The sequence below is a fragment of the Hoplias malabaricus genome, chromosome 9 (assembly GCF_029633855.1).
Source record: "Hoplias malabaricus isolate fHopMal1 chromosome 9, fHopMal1.hap1, whole genome shotgun sequence".
Lineage (NCBI taxonomy): Eukaryota > Metazoa > Chordata > Actinopteri > Characiformes > Erythrinidae > Hoplias > Hoplias malabaricus.
In genome coordinates, this window is record NC_089808.1 from 28,873,360 (window position 1) to 28,892,054 (window position 18,695).

At 37.6% G+C, this 18,695-nt stretch overlaps 1 protein-coding gene across 1 annotated transcript; it reads left to right on the forward strand.

Annotated features, from left to right (window-relative positions):
- Positions 1-2,295: 2,295 nt before the first annotated feature.
- Positions 2,296-18,106, forward strand: LOC136707470 (SH3 domain and tetratricopeptide repeat-containing protein 1). The gene is given in 18 exon segments (XM_066681572.1): positions 2,296-2,410; positions 3,063-3,131; positions 5,201-5,331; positions 7,622-7,727; positions 7,881-8,024; positions 8,181-8,379; positions 8,465-8,541; positions 8,647-8,842; positions 9,165-9,295; positions 10,463-10,489; positions 11,268-12,199; positions 12,548-13,307; positions 13,682-13,862; positions 13,998-14,148; positions 14,577-14,699; positions 15,370-15,520; positions 16,761-16,957; positions 17,483-18,106. Coding segments are annotated over 18 exon segments (3,975 nt in total). The 3' UTR covers positions 17,768-18,106.
- The last annotated feature ends 589 nt before the right edge of the window (positions 18,107-18,695 follow it).

Genomic DNA, 18,695 nt, shown 5'->3' on the forward strand with positions numbered 1-18,695 from the left:
TAAACCTCCACAGTATTTATTAATTATAAATATAAGCACATATCCTGTGTATAATTACAATTAAACTAATCTCTTAAGTCAGTTCAGATCTGATATATATATATATATATATATATATATTGGCAATGGCTTGTACAATAATGACTTTGCAATGTCCACATCCTTAAAATATCTGTATCTTTATAAGACGGTGTCACATCCCCAACCCAAACCCATTATTTGAGAGGTTAAGAGATCTAATTCATAATAATAATTCAAATGATTACCAGAAAATGTCGGGTAGCTTCGGAGACTAAATAAGAATTCAGTTAATCACAGGTGCTCCGTTTAATCATAATTAAAGGAGACATATTCTACACTTTTCTACACTGCCTCCCTCTGACTAAAGGGAGTCATTACAGTGTAAAAGATCAGGGTTTCCAGTAGACAAATGCTCAGAAGTTTTCATTATTTTGAATGACCTTAGCTTGATAACCACATTTACAGACAGCCTAAATAAAGAGTACAGAATTAAGAAGTCTTTTACTAGTGCTGGGGAGAGGCTGTTTGATTGCCCAGGAACACTATTTGGCAATCACATACCCAAACTGTATACGAAAAAATGGCACCATTAAGATCCTAATTATATAATAGTAAATGTTTTTACAAATCGTTGATTACAAATGACACATCATATAGGAAACCATATCATGAAGCCATTACATATGAAAACTTGAATTAAGGAACATTTTTACAGTATTGTAAATGCAAAAGGTCTTTTATACTTTACAAGAACAGTTAACAATATGCCTTATACCTTCCAAAAATGGCCATAGAATTTTAGATAAAACAGATAATTAAGACATTAGACATTAGATAGTAACTTTTCAATTTTGTTTTAAAATAATACAGTGATGTATATATATGTATATAATCTTATTTATATTATATAATTTTAATCAAGTGTCCTCTGGTCACTTTTTTTCTGAGTCACACTTAGCTAATCAGTAGTGCTTAGGTTATAGCCTTATAGTGTTCATTTTATTTCCTTGTTTTATTAACTACTGTGAACACTTACACCGTGGAGTGTCTTTTAGAGATGAGCTCACAAAAGCAAGATCATGCTGACAAGATTATGCTGATATGGTAAAATATTGATAACATAGGCCTAGTGGAGGCAGCCTTCAAGACATATCCATGTTTTGTAAATAAACCTGCTCACATTTATAATTAACAAACTTTAAGTTTTATATGAAAATAAATATTATTATTAAATATATAAATATCCCTTGTCATTGGTGAGTTGTGGAGATTATTTTGAAGATCCTTATATTCTATTTCACTAGTTGAAGAATAAGCAGTAAAGGAAAAGGAAATGCTGACACTCTTCCTTGGGGAAAACGGGTGTGGGCACAACAGTGTTGTCACGTTCAAAACAACCAGATCATCAGTGTAGGGCTGGCTATGGGGGTGGTTCATGAAAAACACCTTTGTGTCTTTAAATCTGTTGTTTACTCACTTACTGATTATTAACTTGCACATACACCAAGCCAAGGTCAGATCTATTCAAATAGCCAAGTACGCCAGATCCTTCAGCCAGAGGGTCGAGTTAGAGCTGTTTTCCTAAAACAAGGCTAAGACATTCACTGTTAGACTGTGTGTGATTGGACTTCCATTATGTAGACTTGCACAATTTTATTATTGTGTCATTTGAACCAAGAAGAAAACAAGTGGCTTTGAAATTGTGTGACATGTGTAAAATAGGTCGTGAAGAAAAGTAGTTTTTCCACATATACACTTTTATTAGACAGGCAGTAAGCAAAACTCGTGACATGCAGACACACTGACCGTGTGTGGCCGTGTATTTCACACCCGTATTCAGGAATAGCCTCGCCTCCTGGACACGAATTGGTTAATACCAGCAAGTGATACCCAGACACACTTTCTAAATCGTAAGTTTAGACATCTTTGTTGGCATAGGAGTTGAAATGTACACAGTGTCACCTCCATAGGAAACAATTAGGACTTCTCCACAAATGAGTAGATCTGGGATCAAATTGAGTGGTGTTTTTGATATTTGCATTAAACACTAAGCATTTACCATATTATTACATTCACATTACATGTTTTATGGAACAGAGAGATAATCGAATATCTATACCCGACCTCATTAATACCCTGGTGGCTGTATGCAAAGAAATATTCAGGAAAAACTGTTTAGCAACTAACCAATCCTAGCGCGGGGGGCGGGGCCTGCCGCAAAACGGGTGCGAGAGAACACTAACGCTCGCAGAAAGCTAAGCAACTTTTGACAAGATGTCAGCTGCTGATGAAAGCAACTAGGTGGACACAGTGGATTCCGAGCTTTCGATAGCGTGCTTAGTCAATGACTTGGAATTGAATAAAGTCCCTTCTACAGGCATGGACATGGGTAAGTCACACTGACTAACAATGTCATGGGAAATCCTGATGGGAATAAACTTTATGGTTATAGACGTAAGAGCGAGGTACTAAAACATGAGGATATGTGGCAGATAGTATACTTTCACACGCAGTTAATCTGAATTAGAGTCTGTTAGCATAGAAAAGCAGTGTGAGTTATAAGCTTCAATGTAGTGCAAAATTAAAATATGTGAAAACAGAATGTAAACTATTTCAGACTTGAGAATGCTTAAAAACCACTAATATTAGCGTAATTATTCATGAAGAATTAAGTTGTGTTTATGTCTGTGGGTTCTTCTTTAGAAAGACCAATATTTTATATTACCATCCAAAACCTAATTTAGCAATTATTAAATGAGGTAAGTGAACCAACACATTGATAATTTTTTTAAACCAAAAAACAAAACAAAGCAAAACAATACCCACTTTTTTAATGTATTTTTATGCATTTGGTGCCACAGTCGCACATACCCAGAGATGAATAATGGAAGCACTTAAGAAACTGTTTTATTCATATTTTGCCTGGGTTGTCTGACTCGCAGGAAGCAAACTTTGATTTAGAGATTATAACAGAGTATATCCTGATAGCAGAGGACAATTAAAAGTCAACTTGAAATAAAAATTCTGTCCGTTCCTTTCAGAAATTAAACCATCAAGGGGGACAGAGAGTGTGAAAAAGAGCTCAGCTTCTAATGAAACTGCTCCCGCAGGTAATAAATACCCACCCAATGAGTCAGGTGAACCCACAGGTCACCTCACAAATCCACACATACTTCCTGTACCTGCTCCTGAGTTCACATTAAGGTTGGGTTTAAAATGTTGTCTTCAAGGCAAAAGAGTGAGATCACGTTAATGTCAAAGTATTAAAATATAAAGACACAAAAAGTTGCTTGTTAGATGCTATACTACACCATTTTTGTAGAGTTTCTAAGAAGAATGTATAGAACCATTACATTATTTCAGTTTCCTCACTGACAATCTTCTACATATCAAGTTACAAGCTTTGGGTCTGTGATTTGTTGACACTAAAAACAACACATTATGCGAACCAAAATAGTACAAGGTAGAATTTAGGGGGTAAAAACTGAAAAGAGGAGTATATAAAATGCTTTGAACTTTAAACATCTCATCAACAGTCACTTATTAACCCTTTCTGTCACAGCACTGCAGAATCACATGATTAGTGTGATATACATAATTGGTCATGAATTAAGAGTTTTTGTGACCTGACTTGTTCAATCAGGCAGCAGTTACACAGTCTATGGGAATTAATAAATGTAGAATGTGTTAAGATTTGATATCATTGCTGTTGGAACAAACATTATATCTCAGTTATCTCTGCTTTTCATTTTTTGGCGTAATTTGAAAATAGCACCTGCTTTTTATAGTGTTAAAAAAATCACAATTAATTGACTAACAATAGGACTCTGGAATACTTAGGTTAAACATGTTTCAATTGACTTATTGAATTGAATTTAACTGAAAGTTAAACCGAATACCTTTTACCTTTTCTGTGATGATATGCATTTAAGCAGGAAAAAAACATTTAAAGACTTTAAAAAATGTTCAAATAATATAAAGGATCATGCACATTTAGATATGAAAATGTGCCTTTCTTGTCATTGTACAATTGTACAACAGAATTCGACCTCTGCATTTTATTCATCCATGACAGTGAACATGCACAGTCACACAGTAATGATTAGGGGCAGTAAACACACTCCCTGGAGCAGCAGGCAGCCACCCTCAGTGGCCAGGGAGCATACTGGCTGTTAGGAGTCTTTCTCTAGGGCACTTCAGTTGTTGATGTTCCTGTCAGCCTTGGGGTGATTGAACTGTCATTGTTCCTGTCCCAAGCCTGCTTTTCTTTCTTTCTTTTTCTTTCTCTCTCTCTCTCTCTCTCTCTCTCTCTCTCTCTCTCTCTAAACATTAGGACACAGCTGCCCCTATTTAAGGTTTCTTCTTAGAAATTTACAGTATTATAAGATAAATATGTTACAGGTTACACGGTGGCACAGCAGGTGTCGCAGTCACACAGCTCCTGTCTGACTGTCTGTGAGGAGTTTGGTGTGTTCTCCCTAGGTCCACGTGGGTTTTCTCTGGGTGCTCCAGTTTCTTCCCACAGTCCAAAAACACACGTTGGTAGGTGGATTGGCAGCTCAAAAGTGTCCATAGGTATGAATGAGTGTGTGTGTCATCCTTTGAAGGACTGGCGCCCCCTCCAGGGTGTGTTCCTGCCTTCGCCCAGGGATTCAGGGGAGGCTCTCGACCCACCGCAACCCTGAACTGGATAAGCGTTTACAGACAATGAATGAATGAATTATAAATATGTTATTCATACTCACAAATTCAGATATATCTTATAGATGGATTAAAAAAAGATAGATTTTTAAGGGAAAGAGCAGAAAAAACTTTTTAGTGCATTTGTGTTTTTAATGAATGAATGAATAAATGTAGGAATGAACTAACGATTGAATGCACTTTAACAAGTTTGCCTTAAGATGAATCATCTGAGAGAAGTGATCACAAATTATTTGGATAAAATTTACATCTATTCAAATTCTTCTCTAAAATTACTTTTTTGATTGACAGATGAAGCTGTGCTTGACAGTGACGATACACAGGTTCTGTTCTGTACTGTATGACATGAACTGTAAAGGCAGAATTTCTGTATACAGCTACCTTGTAAATAGAGCTTAAGTCATTTGTTATCCACGTGAAGGCATTCGTGTTGTTGCTGGACAGAGGGATGTTAACTCTGAGCTGTTTCCTGTCGTAGTGCTGGCTCTGCAGCTGGCTGTGTCAGAGGGACCCGACCGACTTCCTGCAGACAAGAACACACAGGAAGAACTCTGTGGGAAGCTGCGCATGCTGGAGGCTGACCTCACAAAAATCACTAATCTAATTTCTGTATGCTTTACCGTATTAACTACATGCAGTCTTGTGCAAAGGTTGGGGATCATAGTCAAACAACATGCTTTGTTGATTTTCTAACTGCAAATAAGTTCAAGTGCTGTAAGGCAAAAATGGTTCCACAAAATCTTATTTATATTTATTACTATTTTACCAAGCGTGACATGGTGGCACAACAGGTAGAATTGCTGTAGAGTAGCTCCAGGGTCTGTGAGGAGTTTGGTGTGTTCTCCCTGTATCTGCATGGGTTTCCTCTGGGTATTCCAGTGTCCTCCCACAGTCCAAAAACACATTGTTAGGTGGATTGGCGACTCAAACGTGTCCATAGGTGTGAGTGTGTGAGTGAATGTGTGAGTGTGGGTTGCCCTGTGAAGGACTGGCACCCCCCTCCATGACCCACTGCGACCCTGAACTGGATAAGTAAATTCAGTAAATTGTGCATTCTCTGAAGAGTATGTGTTAACTCACGCAGAAAATCAACAAAAAATGTCAACTGGGTGCACATACAGATGCTGGTCATAAAATTAGAATATCATGAAAAAGTTTATTTATTTAAGTAATTCTATTCAAAAAGTGAATAAATACTCATTTAGTTCACACAGACTGATATATTTCAAGTGTTTATTTCTTTTAATTTGATGATTATAACTGACTGATGATATAACTAATGAAAACCCCAAATTCAGTATCTCAAATTAGAATATTGAAGACACCTGGTGCCACACTCTAATCAGCTAATTAACTCAAAACACCTGAAAAGGATTTTAAATTGTCTCTGTCTAGTTCTGTAGGCTACACAATCATGGGGAAGACTGCTGACTTGACAGTTGTCCAAAAGACGACCATCGACACCTTACACAAGCAGGGAAAGACACAAAAGGTCATTGCTAAAGAAGCTGGCTGTTCACAGAGCTCTGTGTCCAAGCACATTAATAGAGAGGCGAAGGGAAGGAAAAGATGTGGTAGAGAAAAGTGTAAAAGTAATAGGGATAACCACATCCTCGAGAGGAATGTGAAACAAAACTTATTCAAAAATGTGGGGGAGATTCACAAAGACTGGATTGAACCACCATGCACAGACATATGTAAGACATGGGTTTCAGCTGTCGCATTCCTTGTGTCAAGCCACTCTTGAACAAGAAACAGTGTCAGAATTGTAGCCTGGGCTACAGAAAAAATGACTGGACTGTTGCTGAGTGGTCCAAAGTTATGTTCTCCGATGAAAGTAAATTTTGCATTTCATTTGGAAATCAAGGTCCCAGAGTCTGGAGGAAGAGAGGAGAAGCACAGAATCCACGTTGCTTGAGGTCCAGTGTAAAGTATCTACAGTCAGTGATGGTTTGTGGTGCCATGTCATCTGCTGGTGTTGGTCCACTGTGTTTTCTGATGTCCAGGGTCAACGCAGCCATCTACCAGGAGGTTTTAGAGCACTTCTTGCTTCCTGCTGCTAACCAACTTTATGGAGATGCAGATTTCATTTTCCAACAGGCCTTGGCACCTGCACACAGTGCCAAAGCTACCAGTATCTGGTTTAAGGAGCATGGTATCCCTGTCCTTAATTGGCCAGCAAACTTGAAAATCTATGGGGTATTGTGAAGAGGAAGATGCTATTCGCCAGATCCAACAACACTAAGAGCTGAAGGCCAACCTGGGCTCTAATAACACCTGAGCAGTGCCACAGACTGATCGACTCCATGCCACGCCGCATTGCTGCAGTAATTCAGATAAAAGGAGCCCCAACTAAGTATTGAGTGCTGTAAATGCTCATACTTTTCATGTTCATATTTTAATTTTCTGAGATACTGAATTTGGGGTTTTCATTAGTTGTCAATTATAAACATCAAATTAAAAGAAATAAACACTTGAAATATATCAGTCTGTGTGTAATGAATGAGTATAATAAACAAGTTTCACTTTTTGAATGGAATTACTGAAATAAATCAACTTTTCATGATATTCTAATTTTATGACCAGCACCTGTATATAATACATGTAGTTTAATCAGTCTAAAAATAAATTTCAAAACTGTGAAAAGAGGTAGCTATACTATTAACCTGGTTTAGATGCATAGGGGCTGGGGTTTAGACATCAACTCACTCCTGTAACATAAATCAGCTCATTTTAGTTTGCATATAAATACTAAATTACATGCCTAAATGTTTAATAACCTTTGGGTTTAAATGAGGTTATTAATATGAAAAATACTGGATTAGCAGTTTCCTGCAAAACTGAAACCTACTATAACATACTTCTTCCAGGTGATATAGTGTCTTTTCCTGTATTTAAGGAATTCTCAGCTCACTTGGTGTCCATCAGCAGTGAAGAAAGAACTATATTTATCACTTTTAAAACATTTGAAGAAATCTGGAAGTTCACCACATACCACAAACTGGGTTTGTACTTTCTCTTTCTCTCCAACAACACTTAAGGTGTAACTTAATAACACATTCAGTAAACTGGGACATAATCTAAACACATGACATATTAATATGTTGTGTATATTTGATACCTGAATGCCATTGTCAGTTTCATGAAATGTTCTTCAGGATTCCTGGGTCAGTCTTTGCAGAATGTTCTTTTGGACCAGGACTTCTGGCTAAACAATTTAGACCATGAGGACTCGGGCATCAATGTGTCAGTTAAAGAGGAGACACTTAACCTTATCTACAGAAGCTTTCTAATGCAAGAAGGTAACATGGGGTACACAGTCATGCTAAGCAATATTTTAAAAAGTTTAATAACTCAGAAACCTGAAATATTTCTCCTCAAACAATTCATGGGAGATTACTGACAGGTAGAAGTTGTGCAGTTGCTTAAATAATAATGATTTTTGGATTCTTTTTCAGGTTCATTTTTTGGGTGCTGTACGGTCAACCAGATGTTTGATAGCTCCACATCAGGCAATGACCTTTACTTGGAGAAGGGGGACATTGCTCTTTTTGAGCCTCCCTTCCTAGGCTCTGGGTGGACTGTTTTGTCCTTGACTGATGGATCAAGAGGGACTAAGCCCAGACCTACCCTAGAACCAGTCATTCCATTTCATGAGTAAGAAGGATAAAGAAGTTGCTCTGTAAATATTGAAACACTGAACACTGATTCATTTATGCATTTGCTCTCATTTGCAACACAGGTGGTTTCTGAAATCCTGTCCTGAGAGTGTGTTGGTGGGCAGTGGAAAGACATGCTATGATCTCCCATTCCAAATGGGTAAATAAAATATTACCAATATAGCAGTCAGTGCCTACCTTGAAATGCTTTAATATAAGATGGAAAAAATCAGTGTTAATATCTAATTGCTGGAATAATTGCTAGCTGTAGGTATCTGTGAGGCAACAGAAGTGTATGATGGTAATGGACCAGACGAGCTGAGTTTTAATGCTGGCGATCACATTATCATCCTGGGCCTACTTGTGACTTGCTTTGAATGGTTCATGGGCAAGCTGGAGAAGACTGGTGATACAGGACTTGTCAAGACCAGCCTTGTGAAACCAACTGACTCTCTTTGTGAGTAAGTGCCTGTATTTTGAAAAGAGACAACTGTGTTGTCTATCTTTATTAAACACTTATTAAATTATTGAAGCATACATTCATACAGCTGTGCTCACTGACATTTGCATATGGTTAGTATAACACAACCACCCCAGAAATTATAAAAAGCAAAGGTTGAGTGATTTTATAGGCAGTGATTTTATAAGATGTTATAGGAAATACAATCTCAAAAAATTAATGTTATCATTGTAAATCCATTAAACATTTGTCATGTTACAGACTAATTTGTTTGATTTCTATGCATTTCTATGGGGTCTCAGTGTGCTCTATTTTTGAGACAGATCAAATGAAATATTTTTGAAAGAAGAGGACAGAAAGATCTTTAATTTGGAACAAGAAAAGATTAAGGTAGAAACCACTGGCTTATTGAAGAAAACATGCCAAAGTGATGTTGCTAAAGTTTACAAACTAGGTAAGTTGTCTCATTCCACTGTGCATCAGAACAAATGTCATTATTTAAGTTAAACCAGCATCAAAGTATAAACTGTGATTATAGGTATCCATTCCATAACCATTAAAAATGACTAGTAAATAAAAGCAGTTCTAAAGCCAACAGTGAGACATTGGGTGACAGAGCCAAGAAGGATTAACTACCAGATTTATTTAGAAAACCTGACTAATTGAAAAGAGAGTATTAAAACATCCTGGTTCTAGCAAACACAAAAGCAACCCATAATAATATGCTTAATATCATATTTAACTTGGTATATATCCTGCTAGCATCCTTGTCTTTTGTTTGACACAAACACAAGCCAAACTCAGACTTTCTGACACACCTTTAAACATCCAGAAAAGAATGTTTAAAAAGACCTACACAACAACAGCAGCTTATTAAGGTTCTCAACAAACTGCAAGGCTAGAAATCCACTTGGTGATATATCTACATCCCAATAAATGAAATATACTTTAAAAAAAAATTGAAAGTTCTTTATCTTTATTAGAAAGAGATGGAGAAAATGTAATTTTGGAAAGAGAGCAGCTGAACATGGTCCCAGTCTTAATCACGTAAATTGACTTTTTTTAAGATTACAGACAGGAATCTGACATTATATAGTTTTATCATGACTGATAAATGCATAGAGTGAAATGGAACAGAAATCCAGAAAAGATCATTTAATTCAGTACTAAAGTTCTTATAGGAAATTGATGGTGTAAATCTGTACTTTTTCCTCAACATAGCTGAAAGCTTTTCTTGGGGTTAGTAACAGGCCATTCGGTCATTAATTATGCTTTAAAGCTTTAAGGCATCAAGTCCATTTACACCAAGCCACAATTACCTCCACTAAACCACTGATATGTTTGATCATTTATCATAATACTAAAGCTGCTTTAGTATTTTTTTTAGCTGCTTTGCAATCTTTATCATCCTCTCTTATAAAAATGCTTTTCATTTCCACCCGTTGGGGCTCTTGTTTTCAGATGAGTTAATACTACTGATGTTATAGCCTACATTACTTTGAGACATATTCTAAAACTTGTAAACCACAAGAAATATTATTTAATATCATTTTTAAGCATTTATTTGTTTATGTACATGCACACTGATTTACTGATCTATGTAATCTGTTGTTTATTACAGATTTGGCAAAGCTGGAATCAGTTAAAAGTAGGTAATATTTTCATTCATTCATTCATTCATTATCTGTAACCGCTTATCCAATTCAGAGTCGCGGGGGGGTCCAGAGCCTACCTGGAATCATTGGGCGCAAGGCGGGGGATACACCCTGGAGGGGGCGCCAGTCCTTCACAGGGCAACACAGACACACACACACACACATTCACACCTACGGACACTTTGGAGACACCAATCCACCTACCAACGTGTGTTTTTGGACTGTGGGAGGAAACCGGAGCACCCGGAGGAAACCCATGCGGAGAACACACCAACTCCTCACAGACAGTCACCCGGAGCGGGAATCGAACCCACAACCTCCAGGTCCCTGGAGCTGTGTGACTGCGACACTATTTGACTATGTGACTGCGGTAATATTTTAATCATATTATTTTTTTTCCTTCATTATTTGTAACCACAAGGCAGGAATGCACCCTGGATGGGGCACCAGTCCAACACAATACATAACATACTCAACCAGTCACTTGCATTCACATCCCTATGGACACTTCTGTATGGCCAGTCCATCTTATGTCATTTTCGACTCACCAAGACATGTGGGGGAACACACCAAACTTCTTACAGACACACACCTGAGGCAGGGCTGAAGCCCAGAACCCCAGGAACCTGTAGCGTTTGTAGCAACTCTACCTGTTGTATCACTGTGCCGCCTATATAATAAATTATATTGAATTATAAAATAATGTGCAATATTAGCATGATTCATTATTTAAAAAGCTTGACTATATATATTTTTGTTTATTTCCTTCAGATGGTCTCACTGCAGACAGAGCAGATCACATTGAAGAGTGTATAGACCTGAGAAGGAAAATGGCCCATGTTTTGAAGGAAATTAAGGATGTAAATAGAGATGAGGCTTCACTGGATAGTACTGAGCTTCAGTCAAATTCAGAGCCCAGAGACAAAAATTCACTTCAGGAGACCCCACATTTCACTCTGTGTCAAGGGCCGGGTGGTGCAAGTTTAGATGGACACCACTCACTCCTGTCCTTCCTAGGCAGCAGGGACTACTGTCCAGTTTATCAGCTCCTCTACAGTGCCTCCCCAGAATTCCTCCTGCTGCATTTTGAGGGTCATTCTGATGAAGAGGATCTAGTGGCCTATCTGGGCACTGCTCGAGAAACAGCCAGAAAAAAACGTATGTCGTGGGCACAGTGCAGACTCTGTTTCCTCCTGGGACAGCTGTGTGTGGGCAGATCAAAGTTCTCTCAGGCTCGAGTCTATTATGAAGAAGCCTTAGGTGTGCCAAGAGACTATTTCACAGACACGCACCTACTCTCTGCCCTCTATTCTAACTTGGCATTCATCTATCTCACTCAGAAAAACACAGAGAAGTTTTTCACTATGTCTGAACGGTTTGCTGCTTTATTAATGGCAGTCGATGATTGTTTATCTGGCACAGAGGAGCCCGAGGTGTTAAAGTTTGCTTTGAAAAAGGCAATTCTGTCCCAGAATATGCCTGCAGAAGCCCGGTTCTGTTTCCTCTTAGCTAAGCTCCATCTGAAGCAAGGAGAAGGTCTGAGTGCAATGTCTTATATCGAGCGACTGCAGATCCTGGCTGATGTGATGCCTGGAGCCTGTGACACAATACAAAGCCATGGTTTGTTACTATTAGCAAGGCTCTACAGTGACCATCATTTTCTTCACCTGGCTGAGAGCTCAGCAAGGCAAGCGTATCTTCAGGTATGTTCAACACCAGGGTCCATAAGTTCAGTTAAGTACTTAGTTGAATTTGGTGTATTACAGAAAGAATATCACCCAACCCAATGTGCCAACCACATCTTCAGGCACCTTTAATTAACTTTTATGACGACAAAAAATGCACTGATGTTTATTTATATATATAATATATAAATACATAAAATCTATGATTTTTCATGTCAACACGTTTAGTTATTCTGATTTATTTTCTAATAAATCTAAATATTAGACAATCCCAGAGTGATTAACTAAGAAAATGAGAAAAGTGTAAATAAAACTAATAATTCATACATTCACAAAATCTCTTCATTCATTATTGTTTTCATACAGGTGTCTTCATCAGTTGCTGACTGTTTCTGTAGCATCTCTCTGCTATTGGAGAATGCTCAAGAGCTGTATGGAGTGGACATCCCGGCTCAGGTGGCCCCATGTTTGACACGAGCTGCTGCTTTAGTGTCAGGCAGCATGGAACTTAGTCTGGCTCAGGCTCATGCCCTTTGCTTGTCCTGGCTCTTTCAGAAGCATGGCATGCCAAATAGAGCAATTGGCTACGTGTGTGGCCTCCTGGAGCATGTCTCTGCATCCAGCCTCAGCCAGAAAGACATGAGTGCTACCCTCATATGGCTGGCCTGGCTGTATATCTCTGACCTGCAGCACAATGCTGCACTGGAGGTGCTGGATGTGGTTCTGTCAACTCTCCCTGAGCACTGCACCACGCAGCTGGAGGGTGTGGTATATAACATGCGTGCCATTGCTTTGAGGCACTCTGGCAATGTGAAACAAGCTGCAGAGAGCTTCCAAGCTGCAGCTGAAGTCTGTGAAGAGTTTGAGGACAGACATAACTGGGCCATTGCCTTAGCCAACTTTGGCTTCTTGTGTCTGCAAGTCAAAGTTGACAGGCTGGCTGAGCAGTACCTCACCCAGGCAGTGGAGCTGTTCTCTGAGCTCGAGGATGAAGACCATGAGCTGAGCTTTGTGGCTGTTCTTATGGAACTGGGAAAGCTGTATGTGTCTCAGGGTTTCTGTGAGAAGGGGAAAGCCTGCTTTGAGTGGGCCCTGCTTATTGCTATCCTCCATGATAACTCAGAGAGTATGTACCCATTTTTCATTCTGTAAACAGTTGTATGTAAACAAGAACAAAGACAAAACACCATGAAACATAAAATTGTATTCATTTTTATAAAAATGCATTGATGCATAGTGATGTATTTAAGTACTGTCTTTATATACAATAGTATTTGATAATATATTCAATGACAGTGCTTAAACAATAATTCACTACTGTGTAAACCATTCGTCCAGTGCCATATTTGTGTGTGTGTTTGTGTGGGTGTGTGTTATTTATAGCTTGGTGAAATATTAGATGGTGGAATGATTGTTCTGTGTTTAGAGCTGTAAACTCTTAATACCTTATCACACTGTGGGTAGTGTGCAGATGTAATTTAATCTCATGTCTATGTTAAGGCCAGCTTCAAGCTACTCGTCACCTGTGTCACCTTTATTCTGAAGTCTACCCTGATGAAGCACAGTGTATCATCTATAATGAGCACCAGCTTAACTTGCTGCACCAGACAGGAGACATAACCCTAGAAGGAGAAATATTGCAGAAGATCAGTCAGCTCTACCTGAGTCTGAGCACAGATCGGTGAGTCTGTACTGCGAAAGATTCATTTAAATATTAGAACTTAAACATGTGACAGAATTTAGAAAAGAGCTGCATACATGCAGTTTCAAATTAATTTGTGTGTGTGGGGGGGGGGGGTGTCTTATTTTGCCTCAGAGCTATTAGAACAGCACTGGACTATACAAAAAGAAGTCTGGGGATCTTTATTGACCTAGGAATGAAGAGGAAGGAAGCATATAGCTGGCTACAGGCAGGAAAAATCTACCATATCCTCAGACAGAGTGAGCTAGTGGATCTCTATGTTCAGGTAACACTTGACTGCCAAATGTCTGTCATTCATCCACCATACTGACTTCAGAATGCCTCGCACAACAGAGACAATATCCAGTATGTGCAGATCTATTATATTTTTTATATATTTCTTTTTGGAAGAATTTTACAAGCCATAGAATATCAAATGGAGCTTTTGATCCTTGGACATTTGCTCCCATTATAAGAAACGGATTCTTTTTTAAATATGCTAAGTGCACATCCCACCAAAGAGTTTTATATTAGTACATGTTCCTATGATCAATTTTTCAAAAATCTACTTTTCTGAGACCAGACACCACATCAGTAAATTGCCAGTAAATAATTTGACATAGATATTAACATCTTAACAAACCTTGTGATATATTATTAATAATAAATCCACTGATCAACATCAGAATAATTTTTTTCTGACTTTGGTGACAGGTTGCACAAGATATAGCTTTGAGCACAGGAGATACACATTTCCTCCTGGAGCTGCTGGAGGCATCAGGAGACGTATTCTTCAATAGCACACAAGACAGAGAGAAAGCTATCTGCTTCTATAGGGTAGGTTTAATTCAAGAATGTTTAGATCTGGCCTAAATCCACTCCACAAAAATATATAAAAAGTCACAGAAGAAGCGAGAAAAAAATTCTAAATAATAGCTGATATATTTATGGCTTTTGTGCTGAAATTTCATTTTTTTTACAGCATTTTTAACCTTTTGGATATATGGCTCTGTAATGTTAAATAGTATATAGTATTAAATATCAATCTCAAATAATGTATAATATTTAAAATAGATGTCGCCCTGATTTTATAAATTATAATATATTGGCATCTGTAGACAAGTCCATGGCAAATATTAGATGTCTGCATCAGCCCAGAGTTCTTAATGCCTCCTTACTTTTAATCTTATTTCTGTGATGCATTGAACCTTTTATAGTTATTTAGTATAGTAATTTTGAGATAATCTTAAACATGTTTTAATACTGCGATGTTAGCATTTTTTTAAAATGTACTTATAATTATTAAAATAATACAAATTTGAAAGAAAATAATCATGTATAATAATACAATAATACTAATCTCCAAGCAGTTGCACATTGTAGAAAATGTATTACAAATTATTGTTTTACTATATCCAATAATTATTATATTAATATTATTAATCAGCATTGGTTTTTGTGATCACTCCTTTAGATAAACTTCATTGTGTGTTTGTTTGTGTGACAGGACAGAGCACTCCCTATTGCAGTGAAGTCGAGTAGTGTACGTTCTCAGCTGAGACTGTGTAATAAACTAGCAGAGTTACTGCTACACCTGGGCCAGTATGGGGAGGCTCTGGAATATGGCCAGCTTGCATTAGACATCAGCATCAATCTGGGTGTGTTTTACACATACGTATATATTGCTCATGTAATTCATATTTTGATCCACCAGGTGTCACTAGAATACACACAGTGTTCCTTTCCCTTAGGCATCCCCTGATTGAGAGAGTGGCATATTATTTTTCGTATGTGTAAAACTTTTACTTTTAGGCTCGGGACCCACTGCAACACCAAACTACATAAGTGGTTACAGACAATGAATAAATGAATGAATGGATGAATGAACACTCACAAAGTCATTCCGGTCAATGAACACATACTTGTGGAGCATTTTGGGGGTTCTGTGTCTTGCTCAGGTGCACTGTGTTTGTAATCCAGAAATTCAGTACTTACTAATTATTCTCATGGTTTACTGCCATCAGGTACTCACAGCAATGTTCCAGATTCTAATCTATAGCCATCTCAGAAATGTAAAGAGGTTTACTGCAGCAAAGTATATAGTGTAAGTGTAAGTCTAAGTCAGAATAGGAATTTTAATGGACAAAAACACCACAGACACCTGTTATACATTTGTTTAAATCCAGCATGGAACAGAAGAACATATGACGACAAAATGTGACCCAGTAGGTTTTTTTTCTCTATGAGCGTGTGTTTTTGTTTAACATGTCTATAGCATCAAAGACTTTAAATCAGGAATGCACCAACCAGCAGACCTCAGCTGTAAGTCTAATCTAACACACCTGACCTAGCAAATTTCTGACAATCTGTATAGAAGAACAAACAGTAAAACCTCCAGCAGCAGAGCTGGAAATACAGATGACATATGTGTGGTTATGAGTGTGTGGGATCCTGTGCTAGACCTGTATAAGGATTTTTTTTCCATATTTAGTGAGTCAAAGCTTTGTGTTCATTACAGCCATGTATTTATCCAAAAGTGTCATGTTTTGATGTCCAGACTTCTACAACATATTTCATTTTTTTTCTTTTTCTCTCACTAACAGCTTCTTGACAGCTAAACATCTTTTCCAACATATTTGAAAGCTGTTTAGCTGTTTTTACTAATTTTCCTTTGACTTCTTGTCTTGTTATGCTGCTGGACAATCTTTTATGTAATCTACTTAAAATATCTAAATATATAAAAATAAATAATTTGTACTACATGACAATTTTGAAATTCATCAAGTGAATGGTGTCTCATGTAGGAGATACATATAGATTTACAGATATAGATTTAGCACAATTACATATAGTTATATTTCATTGCTTTTATCTCACCTGCCATTTTGTCACTTGCAGCTGACCGTTTAAATGAGCGAGTAGCATTTCATCGGCTGGCAACACTCTATCACTGCCTGAGTCAGTTTGAAATGGCAGAGCATCACTATCTGAAGGCACTCTCCCTGTGTCCCTCACTACTGCAGTTTGACGAGGAAGCCCTATACTATGTCAGGGTTTACCAGACACTAGGGGACATTATCTTCTATGATTTGAAGGTAAGAGGTATGCTGTTATTTTATTGTGAACTATATGTAGGATTTTATGGGTAAAGCCCAAGCCAAATAAGGATAATATAGATGTCCCCTTAAGTAGGTATATTTTAAGTTTTGTTTGGGTTTATATACCAATCTCAGATGAATTTCTAACCTCTGTGTAATCCTAAATAGAATAAGAACTGAATCAGGATTTACTAGCCAAGTATGTTTGCTCATACCAGGTATTTGTCTTTGGTTACACAGTAGCAGAGTCTACTGTAACAGACAATAGACATTCCACAATATGTCAGCACAGACATCCTAATCTAAGCCCAATCACATATGCACAAAAGACAAATTTTCAAATGGTAATTTAACAATACTGAATTAATGTAGTCCGGAAAAGTGCTTCTCAAATTCTACCTCTTAGCCTGTTCAGTGCTTGTGCTGACTTGGGTCAGATGTGTTAGGGTACAGTAAAAATGTGTGATCTAGAATATAATGCTACCCTTTATTTAAAGTTAATATATATATTTTTTGCTACAGGATCCATTTGATGCAGCGGGTTACTACCATCTAGGTCTGGCAGCTGCCATGGACCTGGGCAATAAGAAGTCTCAGTTAAAGCTGTGCACTCGTCTGGCCACTATCTACCACAACTTCCTGATGGATCGGGAGCTGTCCCTCTACTTCTACCAGCGTGCACGAGCCTACGCTGTCGACCTCAACATCCGTCGTATCAACCTGGCCCCAGATCAGAACTTCTGCACCACGGCGCAGTACAAAATCACAGTCAGACAAGCTGATAAACAGAGACCTGAACCGTGCTGAAGTATTGTGTACTTGAGTGATTCTTGTTTACTTTCCCCTTTTGAGGACTGTTTGATTTGCTCTTGCTTTTGCAGATGTAACTGATTGTAGCAGTCAGAAAGTACCCTGCTACCATTGAATTAATGCAAATATCATAGCAGCAAACAGTCATTTTTTCCATGATTTTTCTTCACAACAGTGTTTATACTGACACTGGGAAGGGTGTGTCAGGAATTATGTACTAAACATGACTACACCAATATATGGGACCTATTGAATAACAGGTCCAACCGGGAACTACAAAACATTGGAATTCTTTATCCATTTTAAGTTGTTTTTATTAAAAATGTAAAGATAATAAATAACCATTTTAAAAATACAATTTGCTGCTTTCTGTGTTAAAAATGACATTTAAGAGTATTCCAGTAAAATGATATCATAATAAATCAGACATTTTAGACTATAACTTAAGAAGTGTATGATATTTCCATATGTATAAAGATGTCATAAAACCAATGATTAGCATTTATTTTAAGCCTCATTCATGTTATGTGGTAATGGTTTCTGTAATCAGTGCCTCAGTTTTTAAAATAATAAATGAATGGCAAGTAGAATGACTAATGAGACCCTGGGCAGCTGTAACTGGCCCAAGCTGTATTGTGTTTTAGTATTAGATTAGTGCCTGATCATTAGGCTAAAGTTTAAAGTTTCTCTTTTCTAAAGACCCACCAATCTCTACATTGAAACTAAACTGTTTTCCATTTACTTAAGATTCTTTTTAATTAGGTGTTAAAATGTAAAATTTAAAACCAGAATTAATTTATTTCCACCTTTTCAGATTTCAGAAATAGCCTTACCCATTGACGCTGGAGATAGAAGGAGTGTTGCAGACTGAACTCCCTTTTAAATGTGGGCCCTTTAAGCATTTAGCCTATGCATTCTTTTGTCC